At 35.8% G+C, this 19,525-nt stretch overlaps 1 protein-coding gene across 3 annotated transcripts in view; it reads left to right on the top strand.

The window, feature by feature from the left end:
- Nucleotides 1–197: 197 nt before the first annotated feature.
- Nucleotides 198–19,525, top strand: part of esyt2b (extended synaptotagmin-like protein 2b) — a 38,467-nt gene continuing 19,139 nt past the window's right edge. The window contains exons 1-7 of one of the 3 annotated variants that reach the window (XM_051115853.1): nucleotides 198–1,059; nucleotides 8,859–8,900; nucleotides 9,866–10,000; nucleotides 12,723–12,799; nucleotides 12,896–12,968; nucleotides 14,449–14,538; nucleotides 16,834–16,889. In XM_051115853.1, the coding sequence (XP_050971810.1) occupies nucleotides 670–1,059; nucleotides 8,859–8,900; nucleotides 9,866–10,000; nucleotides 12,723–12,799; nucleotides 12,896–12,968; nucleotides 14,449–14,538; nucleotides 16,834–16,889 (863 nt within the window). In that variant the 5' untranslated portion in view covers nucleotides 198–669. The remainder of the gene's footprint in view (nucleotides 1,060–8,858; nucleotides 8,901–9,865; nucleotides 10,001–12,722; nucleotides 12,800–12,895; nucleotides 12,969–14,448; nucleotides 14,539–16,833; nucleotides 16,890–19,525) is intronic. The other 2 variants (XM_051115855.1, XM_051115856.1) reach the window with 2 other exon arrangements.

Below are 19,525 nucleotides of genomic sequence, written 5' to 3'. Positions count from 1 at the left end.
TGTTATGTTATTTATGTCGTCCTCCCTGTCCTGCGTTCAGCAACTTAAAAACTCATAAATAAAGCATAAAACTGAGATGAACGCACGACAGACTTTTGGCACAAACAGTCTACCTGGAAGTATGAACAAAGTATTAAACGAGCAGCTTTTTGCTGCTGTTCTTTAATTAGCAGTTAACACTTGGGAGTCGCTTCTCTGTGTCATTGTTTGTGTATTGCAGTTGCTTGGCTCAGGGTGGCGAGTTTGCGCTGTCCTCGACACTCACTGACCTCCTGAGTCCCGCTGTGTGTGTGTGTGTGTGCGTGTGTGAAGCGATCAGCTGTCTGTCATAAACCAACACAACAGCACACGCTTCTCCAGAACACACCAGCCAGCAGGAGCGAACCAGACGGCGCACGCACAGAGGCGCTGGCGACAGCTGAGTTGGGTCTTCAGTTATGCACAGCTAGACTTGAAGCAAAGCGAGCCAATATCCGCGTCAAAATGGGCTGGTGTACGGGGGAACTAACGTGAAAACATCCTCAAATTGATTTAGCCGAGTGTTGTACTTGAACCACGGCGTGCGGTCCACGGGATGTTCTGAAGTATCTTGTTTACTCTCGAAGCTTTTGCATTAAAGCAAAATGTACACGTTTGACAGCCGTTCGTAACATTTCGTCCACGCTGAATATGAGAGAGGACATAATGACGGCTGTGCGCGGAAATCTTTCTCAAACAGCAGGTGCCTCGGGACAAAAGGATAGCGGACAAACTGAACCAACCAACGGGGCGATTCCTTCCATCTCACCCGCGGAGCTCAGCCAGGACTCCCCGTCCTGCACCAGCGAACTGACACGCACGTGGCTGCAGTTCGCCAAGACCTTCGTCATTATCTTTCCCATATATGTCTTGGGTTATTTTGAGTTCAGTTTTAGCTGGCTTTTAATCGCACTCACGATATTTTTCTTTTGGAGAAGAAACACGAGATGTAAGAACACTAGGTTGAATAGAGCACTTTCCTTTTTTGAGCAAGAGGACACGGTTAAACAGGAGCTGGAGGCAACTGAGTTACCATCATGGGTGAGTTTAACTCCTCTTTTTTTCCGAGTTTATTTTTTTTTTCTAAATCATAAAACTCCCTCACCAAGCTGGACTAAAAAGACAGAATGAGCTCTCTTTAGTGGAATTTGATAGGATTGATGGGCAGCAACTTCGTGGGTGGTAATGTTGTTTAAAGTTTGAAATATGATAAGCACAGGACAAAGTTTCCTTGTTCAAAGTTGTTTTGTTTTACTCAGGTTTATTAAATTAGGACATATTGTTTGCTTGCAATGTTGTGTCCATTCAGTAAACTCTGCTTGAAACAACTAAGTTTGGATCCCAGCTGATCCCAGGCTGTCAGACATAAGGCAGACCAAGACTTTCTGCCCTTTTGCCTGTGAAGGTGAACAGTATTTTTCCAAATGATGCCGCATGTGTCTCTACCAATTTTCTGTCTATTTTTATCTTGTATAAGCATTATCTTGAGCCTCTGCTCATCGTGGCTGTAATTAAAAGCCAAGTGCAACAAAGTAAATGCACATTATGTAATGAGATATTTGGACCTGAAGGGTGAGAACCAAGGTCAGTGTGTGTAGCTGAAAAAGAGGATTCACTGTCCTGCAGACTGTATACTACAAAAACAGAGTGCTACAAATTTGTAAATAACAATTAAGTGGTTAACTGTAGTTAGCTTTTCAGATGTGACCCTGGACCACAATACCAGTCATAAGGGTCAATTTTATACATCAGCTGAAAACTGAATAAAGAAGCTTTCCACTGATGTACAGTGCTGCTTGAAAGTTTGTGAACCCTTTAGAATTTTCTATATTTCTGCATAGATATGACCAAAAAGTTCAGTTTTGAAAATTGACAGAGAGTACCCAAGTAAACAAATGAGATGAAAATATATACTTTGTCATTTATTTATTATGAAAAATTATCCAGCGTTAACCAGTTAATTTTAAAGTAAAATTAGAATCTGTCTGTTCAGTCAATAGGATGACAATTAGTTGTCAGTTTATGCCCTGTTTTATGTAAAGAACAGGGATCTATTAAAGTCTGATCATGTTTGTGAAAGTGAGTCATAGCACAAACAAAGGAGATCTCTGAGGAAAGAGATTTTCTCTCAGAAAAAGAGTTGTTGTTGCTCATCAGGCTGGAAAAGGTTACAAAACCATCTCTAAAGAGTTTAGACTTCACAAATCCACAGTCAGACAGATTGTGTACAAATGGAGGAAATTCTAGACCACAGTTACCCTCCCCAGAAGTGGTCAACCAACAAAGACTCCAAAGCAAGATGTATGATAGTTTCAGAGGTTGCAAAGAACCCCAGGATAACTTCTAAGCAACTAAAGGCCTTTCTCACATTGGTTAATGTTGAAGTTCATGAGTCCATCATCAGGAAGACAATGAACAACCATGGTGTGCATGGCAGGGTTGCAAGGAGAAAGCCACAACTCTCCAAAAAACACTGCTGCCTGTCTGCAGTTTGCTAAAGTTTATGAGGACAAGTCAGAAGGCTATTGGAGAAATATTTTGTGGACAGATGAGACCTAAATATAATTTTGGTTTTAAAAAAAGTGCTATGTTTGGGGAAAGAAAACATTCCAGCTTAAGAAGAACCTTATCCCGTCTGTGAAACATGGTGGTGGTAGTATCGTGGTTTGGGCCTGTTTTGCTGCATCTGGGCCAGGACAACTTGCCATCGTTGATGGAACAATAAATTCGGAATTATACCAGCAAACTCTAAAGGAAAATGTCAGGACATCTGTCCATGAACTAAAATCTATGCAGCATGCATAGTCATACAGCAAGACAACGACCCCAAGTGCACAAGTCATTCTACCAAAAAAATGGTTAAACAAGAATAAAGGTAATGTTTTGGAAAGTCCAGACCTTAATCCAATTAAAATGTTGTGGAAGGACCTGAAGCAAGCAGTTCTTAGGAGGAAACCCACCAACATCACAGGGTTCAAGTGTTTCTGTACTAAAGAATGGGCTAAAATTCCTTCAAGTCGTTGTGCAGGACTGATCAGCAGTTACAAAAAACGTTACCTGCAGTTATTGCTTCAAACAGGGGTCACAACAGATACTGAAAGCACATACTTTTGCACCTCGAAAATGTTTAACACTGCATCATTTTTCTCAATAACTAAATGACAAAATATATATTTTTGTCTTGTTTGTTTGACTGGATTCTCTTTGTCAACTTTAAGGACTTGTGTGAAAATCTGATGATGTTTTGTGTTATATTTATGCAGAAATATAGAAAATTCTAATTCTATTCTATTCTTAAATTCTATTCTATTACAATATTTGAGATACAACTATTTGAAAATCTGGAATCTGAGGGTACAAAAAAAAATTGATAAAGTTTTGAGATATTTACTGTAGGACATATACAAAATATCTTCATGGAACACAGTCTTTTTTTAATATCCTAATGATTTTTGGCGTAAAAGAAAAATTGATAATTTTACCCATACAATGTTTTGTTGGCTATTGCTACAAATATACCCGTGCTACTTAAGACCAAGATGGTGTTGAAGGATTATACTCAGCCTGCAGCTCGTTTCTGGTGAAATCATGTGACATGTTTTGAAAGGGAGATGTTAGAAATGTTTTATTGTTAGAAATGATGAATGGTGGTGAAGGGAGATGCCCTCTGGAGCCTTGAGAAAGTTTAAAGTGCTGGTGCAGAAAAGCTTAGCCAACTATTCACAGTGCATTACCATCCTTGTTGGGGATATCTAGTGAATAATAAATTAGTGGTCAGTTCATATGGGATTTCCAATAATGGATTCCCAAATTGTTGCATGTTTTCATGTAATGCATGTAATCTTCTTAGTCTTCAACTGCTCTGGAGCCTTAATCAAGTAACATTCTGGCATGAGTCAACTTGTCTGTGTGAGATTAAAAGTCAGTTGAACTGGTTTATGTTGATGAGTTTTAAGTTGTTGTTGTCATTTTTCTAAGAACATTATTTCTAAGAAAATATTTCACATCAGTGGCGCTGGTGATTATTCATGTTTTGTGGTGCCATGCTTTTAAACCAAGAAGTATCTTTTGAAACACTGATGACTTGTTCGTCCAGTTTTTCTGTAGTTCCTGGAAAGTGTGTTAGCCTAGGTTCTCGGGAAGCGGTCTTAAACAACATGGGTCTTAAAGAATCTGGGTCTTAAAATCTCTTGCCTAAAGGCTTCAATCTTGCCACACTAATGTCTAGTTAAATGCATTACAGAGTTCAAAGTTACAAAATATGTAAATCCATGTAATAACTTCTTTAAACATATGTCAGTGAGCACAAGCAAGTTTTTTTTAACTTCCATGACAACTCCCTATATGCCTATAGATAGAAAGAACAGTTTACATCACAGATTATCACATTCTCATCAAATGATGTCACTGTCAGGACTCTATAGGCTTAACATCTCAACTTTACTGTACTGTGGCAACTCTACAATCTGATTAGATGCATTCCATAGATATCTCTCTATGCTCTTGTCAATGAAGAGAAATCCTCAGACATCTCTAGTGACCATAGTAACACAGTTACCATGGGAACTTTCAGTGTCTTTCCCCACATATCATTAATACTAAACAAAATAGTCAGTATTCATTTTGAAGGGACACCCGAAGTCTAGTGCTGGTTATAGTAGCTCTATCTATGTCCAGACCTATTTGGCTTGATTGATGGTTATGCTAGAATATGTCAGTGGGTGAGCTTGATGGAAAAAAAAAAGTGCTGTGCTGTCATATATGGTACTCTGCTCGAAGCTACACCAACACTGTTTAGCCTTTAAAATAAATTCAGAGTGATTGCACTGCAGAAGGAAGTCACCCACCAACCCCCCCCCCGTTGTCTCTTGAGATGAAAATAATAATGTTACTATTATAGGACAAAAGAAGGTGGTTAGCTTCATAGGTGCCACAAACGCATTATCTTCTCATGCTGAGCGCGCATTGTATTCTCCGCTAACCTGATGTGGCTTAACTGAGATTTTCCTTTCAGCTTTTGCTTAATGTCTTGGAGAGAAGCGTTTATGGTTTTGCAGCTGTGTTACCATAGTGATGAGATTCAAATGTGCCCTATACGTTTGTTTTGCTTGTGTGTAGCATTTGTTTATAATTTAAAGTTTCAGTTTTAAGATGTTAAATTACAGGGGGCTTTTGTGGTAGGTGAGGCTACATTCAGACAAAAGTGTTCGAAATCCTATTTTTCTTTTTGTTTTGCTAATATGTTCAGATCTGTTTTTCTTTTCATAATGATGCAAATAGCACAAACCACATGAAATCTGATCATTTTGATTCTGATTTGGGCCACTTTCGGTCATAAGTCAGATAGAACTCATTCTGAACAGTCATATCATAATTCATGCCAGGTTTATATCACTCTAGGTTAACGTTTTTTAGAATTCTGCGTTGACGGGAGTCATGCAAAGACTTTACATACCAGAATATGGAAGAAAGCTGCAAAGGTTGTCAGTGGAAGGACAGTGAGCTGTTATAATATGTATTACAGTTACAGCTCTATACAAGCAAAACTTGAGGGAAAACTATATGGGAAAAACTGTGCTCTCTTTCTCATAAGGCTGGGTTTTGACACAAATGTCACGATTCTATTCAATTCTGATTCACAAGCTTGTGATTTGATTCAATATTGATTATTTTGGATATACATCAGGTACAGTACATGCCAAAGTTTCTAAACGAAAAAAAAACTTTCAGCTAATGCTGTGAAATATACTTGAGAGTCAGTTTGTACTAGTAATACTGATGGTTTAAATTAACGGATTTGTATAAAAATGCTTAAATTACATTCAGTTATGTTTTTTTTTTTAATACTGAAGATACAATTACATAATTATATTTCTACTCCAGTTAGTTTTTTGAAATATAAACATTTAAATGGTGGCTTTCATAAAAATTTGACAGTATAATATATACTTTAAAAGTATAATATGTTATATGGTGGCAAATTGCTCTTCTCCTAAAATTAAGTTTTCTAGCTGATTAACAAGTTTATGGTCACCAAATATGTAGAAGATAAATGAGACGTTAAGTGTCATATTGTAAGCTGTTACATAGAGGGTATGCATTGATGTCACTTTTCCACCGACACACACCCACCCTCAGCAGGACCGAGTGGCAAAAGAGCCTGCTGAATGAATGGATTTAATAGAGAAGTTGCTGAAACGTGAGTAAAACAAACAATAATCAGATAAAACTAAAGGTTGCTGGATTCGATATAGTGTTCCTTACAACTTACCAAATATCCAGTGGTCCATGGATATTGATATGCAGCCAGGAATTGTGTTTTCTGACATTTATATATGCCTAATTTTGACACCAGTGAAATAAATAAAGCAAATTTGCCTGTGAAAGCATTTTCTAAATACAAACTAGGTTGGTCTAAATCCAGTGTTCATTTAAATCAATGTTTTTTATATCGTCCACCTCAACCTTATATAGTTTTTATTTAAAAACATTCAGTAATGCAGAATATAAGACAGAAAATATTTAATTGATGAGTTGTCAATACGATATATAATAATAATAATACAATATATAGGGTATGATTTTTCCCGCAAGATTCAACATATTAACATGCAAATCTGTGTTTCACTGCCTGGAGTCCATTTTGTTTCTGTGAATTGCAGTGATTCATTTGCTTCCCTCTTCTGTAGCTTTAGGTAGTCTGCAAAAATATACCTCTTGTAATTTTTTTTCAAATGTATTTGTACAGTCAATCGCAAAGCTCTTTCTCGTCTTAGATGTGTTTAGTGAGTTCTGTTGCATTCACGCTGACACCAATGCTGCTACTCAGTCTCTTTGCCACTCAGTGGGTGGAGCCGCAGAAACTCCAGCTGACGGTGACGTCACGTACATACCCTCTATTGACGTCTTTGCACAGCTAAAACACTGATTGAGTGATAACATGAGACAAAAGCAGATTTCAGTAGGCTGAAAACAGTCTTGACTAGTCATTCCTTGGTCTTTAAGAATCTATATAATTTCGTAAAAACGAGAATCGATTAAAATCAAGAAGTCTATATTTTTTACCCAGCCCTATTTTCTCCCTGTACTCCCAATCACCTTTTCACCACAAATTAGCTGGCTTCTGTTGCACATCACCTTTAAATGCATGAACACTGATTTCAATGGCCTTAAAAATTTACTTCTGTATGACAACATCCTTTGTTATTCTTTTGTGGATGTGGGTCAGTTCAAGACTTTGACCTGGGGGCGGTTTCATAAAACAAGTTTACCAAATAAGCCAGGCTTATTTCAGTTACTCTGACTTATTGTCACTTGATTTGGTTTTTAGAAAGCAAATTTACCATAGCTCAAGCTCAGTCACTCTGGCAACTTATGCTGGGAAACCAACCTGGTCTGGAGCAGGCTAACTGTCAGGCTAAGCTAAGTTCCTATAACACTGACCAATAGGAGCCCACTGATATTGCCACTGACTCTCTCACATACAATTATTTGACTTTATTATCAGTCCAAAAATAAAAGTATACAGATAAAGATAACTTAAACTAATCAAATAAATAAAATATAGCAGGCTACAGCCGACTGCATTTAATGTATCGTGTCCAAAATGTAATGACATTTTTTACAATATATGACAGCATTTTAACATTGCTACTTGTGCATTCAATTGATGAGCAGTTTCTAGCCATGCAGCCTTTCTCTCGGGTTTTATGACAGCTGTACCTTTATGGTTAATAGGCTATTAAAACATTACAATCTAAAATTGCTATTTAAAGCATTAAAGCATTGAAAACACTAAATTAAAAGTTAAAATCACTTGAATTAAAAATGACAATAAATAACAGAAAACAGACTACATTTTAACTGGTAGAGGAATACACATTAACTCATTTGAGCTAGTAATTAGGGTTGTCTTAGCCAGCTTACATTTGATTTACAGTTACTGCTATCATGAAAATACACTTATATCTAGGATTAGAATCTGAGAATGGCTCGATTTGAAAAAGGGGATATTATTTTTACAGATTCATTAAAAGCCACTGCATGGATTTTTATCATTATAGGGTAGATTTATACATACACTGCCAACACACATTAATGTTCAAACAACCGCTTTAGTCCCGATTGACTTGTTAGGCTATTTCAAGTCAAGTTTTGGAATCCCCACTTTTCTTAGGGTCTTTTATAGAATAGCACCCAGTTCACATTTGAATCTGTTATTGGCCACCAAAATAATGTGAACATCCAAACAAAAAACTGGATCTAAGCAAAATATCTGAAGTGAGCACTTGTGGTGTGAATGCAGCCATGCTCTCACAAGTTCTTTGTGTGGCAATAGTGTCTGTTGGGTGGAAGATGACAACATTTTTTGATACTTGCTAAGTTAAAGGACTAGTTCATCCGATTCTGATTCTGACATCATGTATTAACCCTCATGTCAATGAAAAAAGTGCACTGCTAGTGTGTCATCTTGCTCCCTCCCACTGCATGAAACAAATGCAGGCTAAGCATTTTACGCATACGGGGATTTAACTGCAGCTACACTCATCCCTGATCTTACTGCTCTACATATAGACATGATAATAATGCTGAAGTGAAAGAAAAGTGGAGAATACACATGGGTGCCACTTTTTTGTATAGAGAATGTTTCACATGTTTAGGCTAAGTCTTTTTATTTTGTCATGCAATAAGTGTTTATTTTTCATGCCATCTGTCAACTGTGTTTGCGTGTGTGTAATAGCCAGAGGGGTTTCTTCAAAGACACTGCAGCATATTTACAGAAGCAGTCTTGTTCCCTCTCTATTTTATTAATGTGATAAATTTGTCTGTTTCTCCACCAGGTTCATTATCCAGATGTGGAGAGAGTAGAGTGGCTAAATAAGGTGAGAGAATTATTAGATGATAATTGCCTGTCCTTCATCGTTTCTAAGTAATCATCATCAAGCACTCTTGTACACATGTGTCCGCAGTCCGTAGTAATCTGGAATCTGATACTTTCAAAGATTGGTTGTGCGCTGGTGCTATAACCCAGTGTGCTTTGCTTGTGTTACACTACACGTAACAAGCCTTTTTCTCTCTGTGTGTCAAAATCAGTGGCTTTTTAAAATATTCATTGTACATATACATTCAGTGGCTCCCAGCTTTCAAAAAACATGTCTGATTTGAATATTTCATTGGCATTTTGCCCAGCGGCGTAATTTATGTACCTAAATGGCTTCATGCTTCTGCAAAGCATGCCTGCAACATTCAAAGTCATGCAAAACTATTTACATGAAACACTGCAGAGTCTCTGATGTTTTTAAACATGACAAAACTGAGAAGGATTAAAAACTCTTACAGTGCTGTATCGATAATAATATTACAACCAAAATTTTCACACATGCATTTTGAAACTCATAAATGTGATATACATCATATTAATGTAAAAACATGTTTAATTCTGTCTACATGTCTTAGATATTATTTGTTTGCTCTCAGGCACATTATCCTACATTTATTTTTGAATAATTGTTTGTGCTGTCCCAGTGTGGCTTACCTGTTCTGTTGTCGTGGAGAATAGTTTCCAAATGCCTAGAGTATTTACAGTTAGTCAAGTTACAACATGTTCTCAGGCCTGTTTAAATGAAAACTGTGAACCTTGTATCACACAAACTTGTTGTGGAAAAAATACATTTTGCACACACTGAAGATTTTGTTTTTAACAAATGTAGTCAAGAGACTATCAAAAAACATTTAAACTTTTCTGATAACTAGTGAGTTTCAGACCAGCTTATTTATCATACTCAGGTCAGTAGCAATAACAAATGAAGATGCCTTGTACTGAGCAGATACATTCTTTGTCTTTCAGACAGTGAAACAAATGTGGCCTTATGTGTGTCAGTTTGTGGAGAAGCTGTTTAGAGGAACAATCGAGCCAGCAATCAAAGAAGCCAATGCCCACCTCAGTACATTCAGCTTTACCAAGATTGATCTCGGAGATAAGGTATGCGTGCTCACGCCCTATGAGCATTTAATGCTCACAAAGTGCGTCCTGTTAGACAACGTGAATCTTTGTTTATAGCGTTTAATATAACATCAGTCAAGCTGGCTTGCATTTTACGGAGCCTTGGACCAATCTGGCTCACACTTTATAGACACCAACATATTGCATGCACTTTTTTGGCTCCTTTTCCTCTCAACCAGCTTGTGATTGAAAGGGTTAGTTCACTAAAAATGCAAATTCTGTCATTAATTACTCACATTTATGTCGTTCCAAACCCGTAAGACCTTTGTTCATCTTCAAGATATTTTTGATGAAATCCGAGAGCTTTCTGACCCCACTGCAGCTACTACGTTCAAGGCCCAGAAAGGTTGGAAGGGAATCGTTAAAATAGTCCATGTGACAACAGTGGTTCAACTAATTTTATGAAGCAACAAAAATACTTTTTGTGCATAAAGAAAACAAAAATAAAGACTTTATTTAACAATTTGTTTTCTTCAGTTTCTGCCGCGCATTAACAAGAATACCACGATGCATACATTCTGACGTTGTCAGTTGCGTTGCTGTTTATGCAAGGTCAAAAAGCTCTCGGATTTCATCAGAAATATCTTAATTTGTGTTCTGAAGATGAACGAAGGTCTTACGGGTTTGGAATGCTTGAAGGTGAGTAAATAATGAAAGAATTTTCATTTTTGGGTGAACTATCTCTTTAACATGTAAAGTTATGCAGCCCCAGAGTGTAATCTTGAAAGGGAATACCATTAGTTGGCAGCATGGTTTACCAGTGTTTACCACATGTAACCACATTTTGTGGTTTTGCTCAGAGTCTTCTCCCCACTATTTCCTGTGCTGTCACCACTGTCCCTATTATTATTATTATAATTATTTATTTTTTTGGGCTTTTTATGCCTTTTATTGTAATAGGACAGTAGAGAGATGACAGAAAAGAGCTGGGAGGAGAGAGGGGAGCGGGATTTGCAATGGACCTTGAGAAGGGAATCGAACTCGGGTCGCTGTGAGCGCAGTTGCTATATATGAGGCTATTGGCGCTGACATTATTATTTTTTTTAATTAATAAAAAAAAAAAAAAGTAGGCATTGCCTAAATCAGTGTTTCCTAACCACTGTGCCATGACAGGTTGTCAGGCGTGCTGTGGAAAATGATCAAAAAATCCTATCTCTATTATATTTCGCTATTATTATTTTAAATTTATGTCTATTTGTGGGTTTTACAAATATTTACCAATGAAAAGCATTAAGAAGGGCTTGTGACTAAACCTTGTAATACCATTGGATCCTCAAATTGTCAGTCAAACCTCATAACTCCACCCCGCCTCCATTCAGAATGAAGCGCCGTGACGCGCAGTTTGAATACAGACAACTACTTATTCGCAGTGCAAGGGTAATGAATAAGTGAATAAGTACGGTGTTTTGTTTACTAAAGAAACCATCTGTAAATGCTGATGTTTTTGTGTGTTTGAAGAGCCTTAGCATTTGTCATCTAGTTGTAGCCAATACTTTTGCACATTTTAAATATCCATTATTTTCAGAAAATGTTAAGTGCTAGTGTCTAAATAATATATAAAGCCAGAATACCAACTCTTACAACACATTGTTTAATTATTGGAAAATTAACCCCCCACCCCCATTTTTATTTTAGTGGAGTGCCATGAGATTTTTTACTTGCCTAAAATGTGCCATGGCAGAAAAAAGGTTGGGAAACACTGGCCTAGCCCATTAACTAAATATAACTCAATATAGGTGCAATGGATTTTATAGCTATATAAATAATTTAGCTATTTTAGCTTTTTTAAACATTAAGAAATATTTATAGACACAGTGGAAGTACAGAATGACAGTGTTTTTAACAATTTAAGGGCATTAAAAGTGATCAACATCTTATCTTATCTTTTCTTTTTTTATCTTTTTTTTTTTGTTGCTCCTCTAGTCAGGCAAATGGCTAGCCACCCAATCTGAGGCAATGACATTGCACTAGTGATTTTGTGCATACACCTAGTTATGGCAGCTGACAGCGTTTCAGCTCTTTGAGCCTTTGAATAGTAAGAACAGACTGTGCTTCAGCAGACCACTGCTATAAGACACAGTATACATTTCATACAACTCTGTAAATATAGCTAAGCATTAATTTTAAAAGCCTCTCTAAACATTTCATTGTGTAAATTATACATTTGGCTTATGTAGCCAAGAGTTCACAATGGCATTTAATGCTGTTATAGCCTGTACTCTGAGGGCATGAAACATGCATGCATTGTGTTGTCTTTTATTCAGCAAGTAAAATATCTAAACAAATAAAGCTTTTACATCAGTTTTCCAGAGGAAATGTATAAATAAGTGGATTGAAAGCCAATGTGGTATAATTTCTCATATTATGAATATATCACTAAATTGATCTAGTTAGTATATAAAATTATGTTTCATTCAAAGACTGTGTATGTCATTTGTTGTATAAGACCATCTTGCATATCTTTTTTTTTTTTGAAGATAAGACATTGCTTGATTACTTAACACTAAAAAGTCATTGCACTAAAAAGCTATATATTGCATCAGGAGTAGGACGGTTGACATAAGAAATTTAAACCTTTTGGAAAAGCTGACCAGCTGTCAGATGGAAATAGTTTATGTTGTCAGGGCTCTGTGGAGGAATGCGTGCTGGTTAAAGAAATGTCAACCCCCTGACGGGGCATCTGTGCTCATCTCTGTCACAGCCTCTCAGAATCAATGGGGTCAAAGTTTACTCCGAGAACGTGGACAAACGGCAGATCATCATGGACCTTCAGATCAGGTGACATCACATTACATATGCAGTGCTGATCTTTTGATCTTTTATTTAACTTCCTGGTTGCCCAGCAGGTTTTGATATTTGTCTTTTCTTTTATAGCTACGTTGGAAATACTGAAATCGATGTGGATGTCAAAAGGTACTACTGTAGAGCAGGGATCAAAAGTATACAGGTATATTGTTTTATCTTCTCATTAAACATTTTAGAGTGATATTCTCTGATCTTGTGCCACATAAAGCAGTAGGATTGTATCCTCCACTGTTATTTGTTCACAACACATATACAGCGGCTCTGTTATGGATGGCATCTTCCATCTTCCATGACTCAATGGATTATGCTAACCAAGGCCAGAGGGTTAATTTGTTGGCTACAGAGAAGCTCTTTCCTATATTGTGATGCAACCACGTGTTTCATGGAAGGAATCCAGTCGACTGTAGAACGGAGCCTATTTTTATTTTTACAGAAAGGGTGTGTGTGTATTTATAGGGAGGCGTGTAACCAAATACTAAAATGCCCTTGTACTGTTTGTAGTGCGTGATCAGATACATACACGCATGACCGTTTTGTACATGATTTATGGACTTGTTTCATTCTGTCTAATGCATAGCAGAGTAAACTCTCTGTGTGACAGCATGCTGTGTTTATGTATGATGTATTTTTTACTATATAGCAGGGAGGTCTATAATACCTGGAGAGAACTGCCGTCTTTGCTTCATAAACACTCAGTTCCAGAAAAAAATAATAGCACATTTCATGGCTTTCATAAAATAATAAGCCTTTGGTAAAAGATATACAGTAATGTAATGAAATACTTTTGTGTTTTACGTGTGACAAAATTCAAATTAGTATCTCAAAGCAAGTTTATTTATGTAGTACCTTTCATACACAAATTTAACTAGTGCTTTACATATAAATCAAAATAGATTAATAAAAATATTATGGCCATTATTATTAGTGAGCTTTATACAGCATTAGCTCTTAATATATACACTGACTGATCTTATAGCCCCTCTTCCACATAACATGGTTCCATAAAAGACTACTTGAGACAGAACATTCCCTTGAGTTATTTGTTCTCATTAGCAACTCTTTAGTAATTTATGATTGTTCAAAACAGAAGCTAATAATTCTGTTGCTCAGAGCTGAAGTGATGGCTGTGAAGGTGAAATGTCTATCACTGAGCATGTGGAGCACTGTCAGAAGCAAAATAATAAATGCGTCAGTGTCAGGATCCTGAAACATTCATCATCAGCCTGGGGCGCATAGTGGTTAGTTTGACAGCGCTGCTCTCTCATACCTTTTTCTTGTTTTCCAGAAAAGAAAACCATCCTTAGAACAAAATGAATTCACCTGAGATATAAGTTTGCAGAAGATATTAAGAGTTAATGTATTATTTAAAATGCTGTTCTGTCATTCCATTTGAGGCCTTCTAGGCTGATAGTGATAAAATGGGCTGTTCTAAATTAAGGCAGCAATGCTTTCATTAATATAATATGAATGCCAGTTTTTAATTTAGCTTTTTTAGTTTAGGATCAATCAGAGTAAGGTAACCACACCAAACCTCTAGTGAGAATCCTTACTAGTGTTTTAAATTTTAATGTGATGTGTCTCTCTCCCTCTCTCTGTATGTACTTGGACACATGTACGAATAGCTACATGGAGTTCTGCGGGTGATTCTTGAGCCACTTTTGGGGAATATGCCGCTGGTTGGTGCTCTTTCCCTCTTCTTCCTCAAGAAGCCAGTGAGTTTATGAACTATTACTACTTTAGTAATATTGTCTGTATTATTGTCTGATGAAGTTGCTTTGTTTCCGATAAAGTTTTGAACTGTAATATCAGTGTGTGGACATGCATTCCCATTTTTCACATTTGCTGTCTCTTGTTCTGCACCTGTGTTTAACTTGGATTTCAATGAGAGCATTTTCCCCAAAAACATCTGTTTTACCATAGCATACAAATGAGGTTTGTCTTTAATGTGAGTAAACGTGTTTCTGCCGTCTACACAAAGATCTGGGTGAGTGTTAGGAAGGAAGGATCTCAAGGAAAGAGTGTCTTAAGGACATCTGATTAGATGGCTATCAAATAAGGTTGTAAATGCTGAAGTAGATAAGGAATAAGATCAGAAGGCACTGTGGAATTTGAGTGGGCAGTGGCTTAGTTCTTGTTAAACAGCAGGAAATGCTTTTAATTTTCAAAGTGCATCATAGAGTTGGTAATGACTGCATGCAGGAGACAGAGAATGTCTAGGAAGAATTGGTTTTACTTCCACCATCGGCAGCTGAATGACTTTACAGTACAAGATTACAGTACAATACAATACAATACAAGATTTTTAATGTTTTTTTTAAATAATTGCTTATCAAGACTGAAATATTATTACAAAGTAAAATAATGTATTTCTATTTTCAGCATCATTACTCCAGTCTTCAGTGTCACATGATCCTTCAGAAATCATTCTAATATGCTGATTTATTATCAATGTTGAAAACACTTGTGCTGCTTAATATTTTTTTGGAACCTGTGATCATGTATAAACAGCATTTATTTAAAATAGAAATCTTTACTAACAAAATATACACTGCTTTTCAAAAGTTTTAGGGAATTACATTTTTATTCTTTTTTTTTTAAAAAAAAGAAATAAATAGTTTTATTCAGCAAGGATGTGTTCAGTTGATTAAAAACTGATAGCAAACACTTATATTATTGGAAAAGATTTAAATTTTTAACTTTTTCACTTTTTATTCATCATAGACTCCTAAAAAAGTATCACATGTTCCAAAAAATATTTGGCAGCACAACTGTTGCCAATGTAGGCCTAATTCTAATAATAAATCAGCATATTAGAATGATTTCTGAAGGATCATGTGACACTTAAGAAGCTGAAAATTCAGCTTTGCATCACAGGAATAAATTATTATTTTAAAATGTATAAAAATGGAAACCAGGTTTGGAACAACATGGTGACAGTTTTTTTAAAATATTGACAGAGCTATATCTTTAATGTGCTCATAAAACCACAAAGATCTATTGCTTTAAAGATCGTCCTTGACCAACCATATATTTTTTTTCCACACATTTCATGAAGTCCAATTTAGTTGGCCTATGGAGGATTTTTGATCACATTTAGAGACACATTTGCTTTGAGGTGAGCTAGCGGAGAGAGGGTATCCTCTTCTAACACATGTAAGAACTTTGGAGAATGCAACTGATGCGCAGTTGCTGTATAGTTGGAAGAAAATGAGAAAGTTATTAAAGACATTTATCTTTTGCAAAACTGCATGATTAAGATGCTATTTAAAGGTTTGCTAACCAGCATAAAATGATCTTAACAGCTCTACCACATGCATATAGCAGTGGCAGACAGTGAGCGTCACTGACCCAGATTCTACAGTCTGTCAGTACCAGATTAGTAGCAGGGCTAATTTCACAGCAGGTTATCACAGCTCAGCCTGATTATAGCTCACATTCTGCTGCTGTTCCTGAATGAATGCTTGAATGAGGCAGGTGTTGGAAAAGTGAATGAGTTTGAGTCCTCTTTGAGGTGTCCAGTGTCCTGCGGTCTGACTGTACTGTGGTGCACTGCAGCGGTGGCCTCTCTTCATATATTGCTCTGCAGTGTGGGCGACACTGAAACAAATTCACTGGGGGAAAGAGAGAAAAGAGAACATTTTTATATTGCATCCTAGTTTGAATGGATGGTTTCTATATCTGTACTTTCTTTCCTTCCATCCTTTTCTCATTCTTTCTTGTTTGTGTTCTGGTACACTGGGACACTGATTGTTCTCATCACAGTAACAAAAAGTACATAGGATTTTTATTTATGTGCGAGCTTTACAGTGGAACTTGACATCCACGTTGATATTAAATTACTGCCTCAGGAATGTTCAGACATATTTTATTGTTGTTTGTTTTTTTGTGTTATCTGGTTTTGTGCTTGTTTCTCTCCTCTTGATAGAGAAAAACCTGTATTTTCTCTATGTTAGCGTTGGAGTCTGTTTAAGTTATCTATATGCTTGTTTCTCTCTTTGTTTATTCAGCTCTTGGACATAAATTGGACAGGCCTCACAAATATATTGGACATTCCAGGGCTTAAGTAAGTGAACTTTTTCTTCCTACAATAGATTGTATCTTTACTTACTAAGACAACAATCTATGTTTCTAGGAACTAGGTAACTTTTTTCAGTCCTGCAAAGCATTTCGTATAACCTGATTATTTTCAGGCTTCTGGCTCTATTTTGATTTTAGGTCCTCTTGGTTTTCATCCACGGAGTCTAGACCTCTTCTTTTGTTTGTCTTCATTTACTGGGTTGTAGGCCTGTTTGCTGTAGATAATTGAAAGAGCCTTTGTTCAGCAGTTTTAGTGCATAATCAATGTAAGACATCCTTCTTTCTCGCTAACGTATGTTGACTTTAATTAACTATAAGCTTTTATGCATTTATTACTATTGGACTGTCTCACTGTTGAGTAGTGATGAATTTAGCTTTTTGGCCACTTCACCTAAACAATTACCAGTCTGACACACTTGACTGAATTTATGTTTCACACATAAAGATTTATGCTTAAATGCTTGAGGTTTTGTAGACATTTAAATTGTGGTGTCGTATAAATGTCTTTATAAACCTTAATAAAATTAAATATCTACTGTATATGGTGTATACATATAATATAACTTTATATGTGATGTATATCTAAATATTTTAGTGGTATGGTACACTCGATATATGAAAACTGGTTGATTAGTTTACCTTTTAAAAACCTTACCTTTTATAATCAGATTTATGCTATTTTGTCTGTAAAGAGATACTCTTGGCTTTTTATTTAAAAAAAACAAGAAGATCAAACTCTTTTTTTTTTTTTTTTTTTTTTTTTTTAATGAAGGCCCATTTCAACCACTGAATAAAAAATAAAAAAGGTAATTGTGAGTTTTTATCTCGCTATTCTGCCTTTTTCTTGCGATTGCAAGTGTCTTTTTTGTGTAATATATTGCATGATATAAACTCGCAATTGGTAGTTCTAAAGGCATGACTGTGAAATATAAACTTTGAATTCTGGCTTCTTTTCTCAGAATTGCGGAATATAAACTCGCAGTTGCGAGAAGTAAAGTCAGAATAACAGTTTGTATTTTGCAATTATGACTTTTTTCTCCCCATCCAGAGTTTATCTTGCAATTCTGAGAAAAAAGGTCACAAATGCGAGATATGAAAGTTTGTTTCTTACAATTCTGACTTTATAACTCGCAATTGCAAGTCTATATGTCACAATTCTCTCTCTCTTTTTTTTTTTTTTTTGACGTTTTTGCATTTTGATAGGGAAGTATAGAGGAAGGGAAGTGGGAAAGAGAGGAAAGGTCCTCAAGCTGGAATTCGAACTTGGGATGCCCGTAACACAACGGCGCTTTATATTGGCAAGGCTATCTCCGCCGATTATATCTCACAATTCTGGGAAAAAAAAGTCAGAAATGCGAGTTTGTATCACACCATTCTGATTGTGAGAGAAAAAGTTGCAGTTACCCTTCATATTTTTTTTTGTGTTGAAAGCAGGCTTCCATAATTTTTTTTCCCTTCGCTGTGTGATGAAACTTAGTGGAATTAGTAATAATATTACTGGTGATAATTAATGCAAATTGAATTTTTATTAAACATGCTAGTAGTGTTGTCACGATACCAAAATTTTGACTAAAATTTTGACTAAAATATCTAATACTACTACTGAACCGTTACTACAACAAAAACACAGAACGAGAGGTAAAGTAAATGAATAATAGATAATCCAAATGGAGGTTATAGTTATTTTATCTATTTTAAAAAAAGCATTTAATCCCCCTTTAATAAATAGTAAAATAACAAACTAAAGGACAAATACAATAAAACAAACACACAAATGAAATGAATAGGGCCCTATGAAATTTGTTTTATTCCCAAATTCTGTTTTATTTTTTTTCCAAATTCATTTTAATTTTTCTGTTTTTCCCGTTTTGAATTGGTTACATTAAAAAATAAAATATTAATCAAAAAGCATGTCTAATTAAATTAAATGAAACATATACGATTTAACAGCAATTAAAAGTTGAACAAAAATTAAATTTTAAGGCCCTATAAAATACGTTTTAGTATTTTTCTCAAACTGAGTTCTATTTTGGTCAAATTCTGTGAATCTGTTTTCTATTCATTTTTTGCATTCCATTAGTTTTATTAGATTTTAATAAATAATCAAAAGCATGTCTAATTAATTTATAAAGATTAATTAGATTTGATAAAGAATGGTTTATTTTTTTTTCTTGTGTATTAACAGTTTTCTTGTAAAAGAAATAAAATTTTCTTGTAAATATTCCTTAAATATTGCTTTAATAATATTTTTATTTTCGTAGTAGTACTATCATTACATTAAGCAATATTTCCATCTGAACTTTTATTTTGATGGGTTGCTGCATTCACGTTTCTGTTTGTATATGATATGAGAACGGGTTTTCTCAAAAGTAACGGTAAAATGCTCATGACCTGACTCTCACAGCAGTTCTAGAGACTACGTTTATGAATTCATGTACTCATATATTGAGGCGTCAGAAGCTGAAAACACCACCAGTGTCACGTGCGCTTCAGTATGTGTGTAGTAAACTGCGCATCCATTCATTTATACAGAGACGCGCAGAATGTGCAGGATTTAAATAGGCAAAATCCGTAATTCCGTGTCATACAGTAAACTCTGTTTTTATTACTGGATCCCGCGAT

Source organism: Labeo rohita, chromosome 7, assembly GCF_022985175.1.
Source record: "Labeo rohita strain BAU-BD-2019 chromosome 7, IGBB_LRoh.1.0, whole genome shotgun sequence".
Lineage (NCBI taxonomy): Eukaryota > Metazoa > Chordata > Actinopteri > Cypriniformes > Cyprinidae > Labeo > Labeo rohita.
The sequence above is the reverse complement of the archived record's forward strand: the minus strand, read 5'-3'. Positions and strand labels throughout refer to the sequence as shown.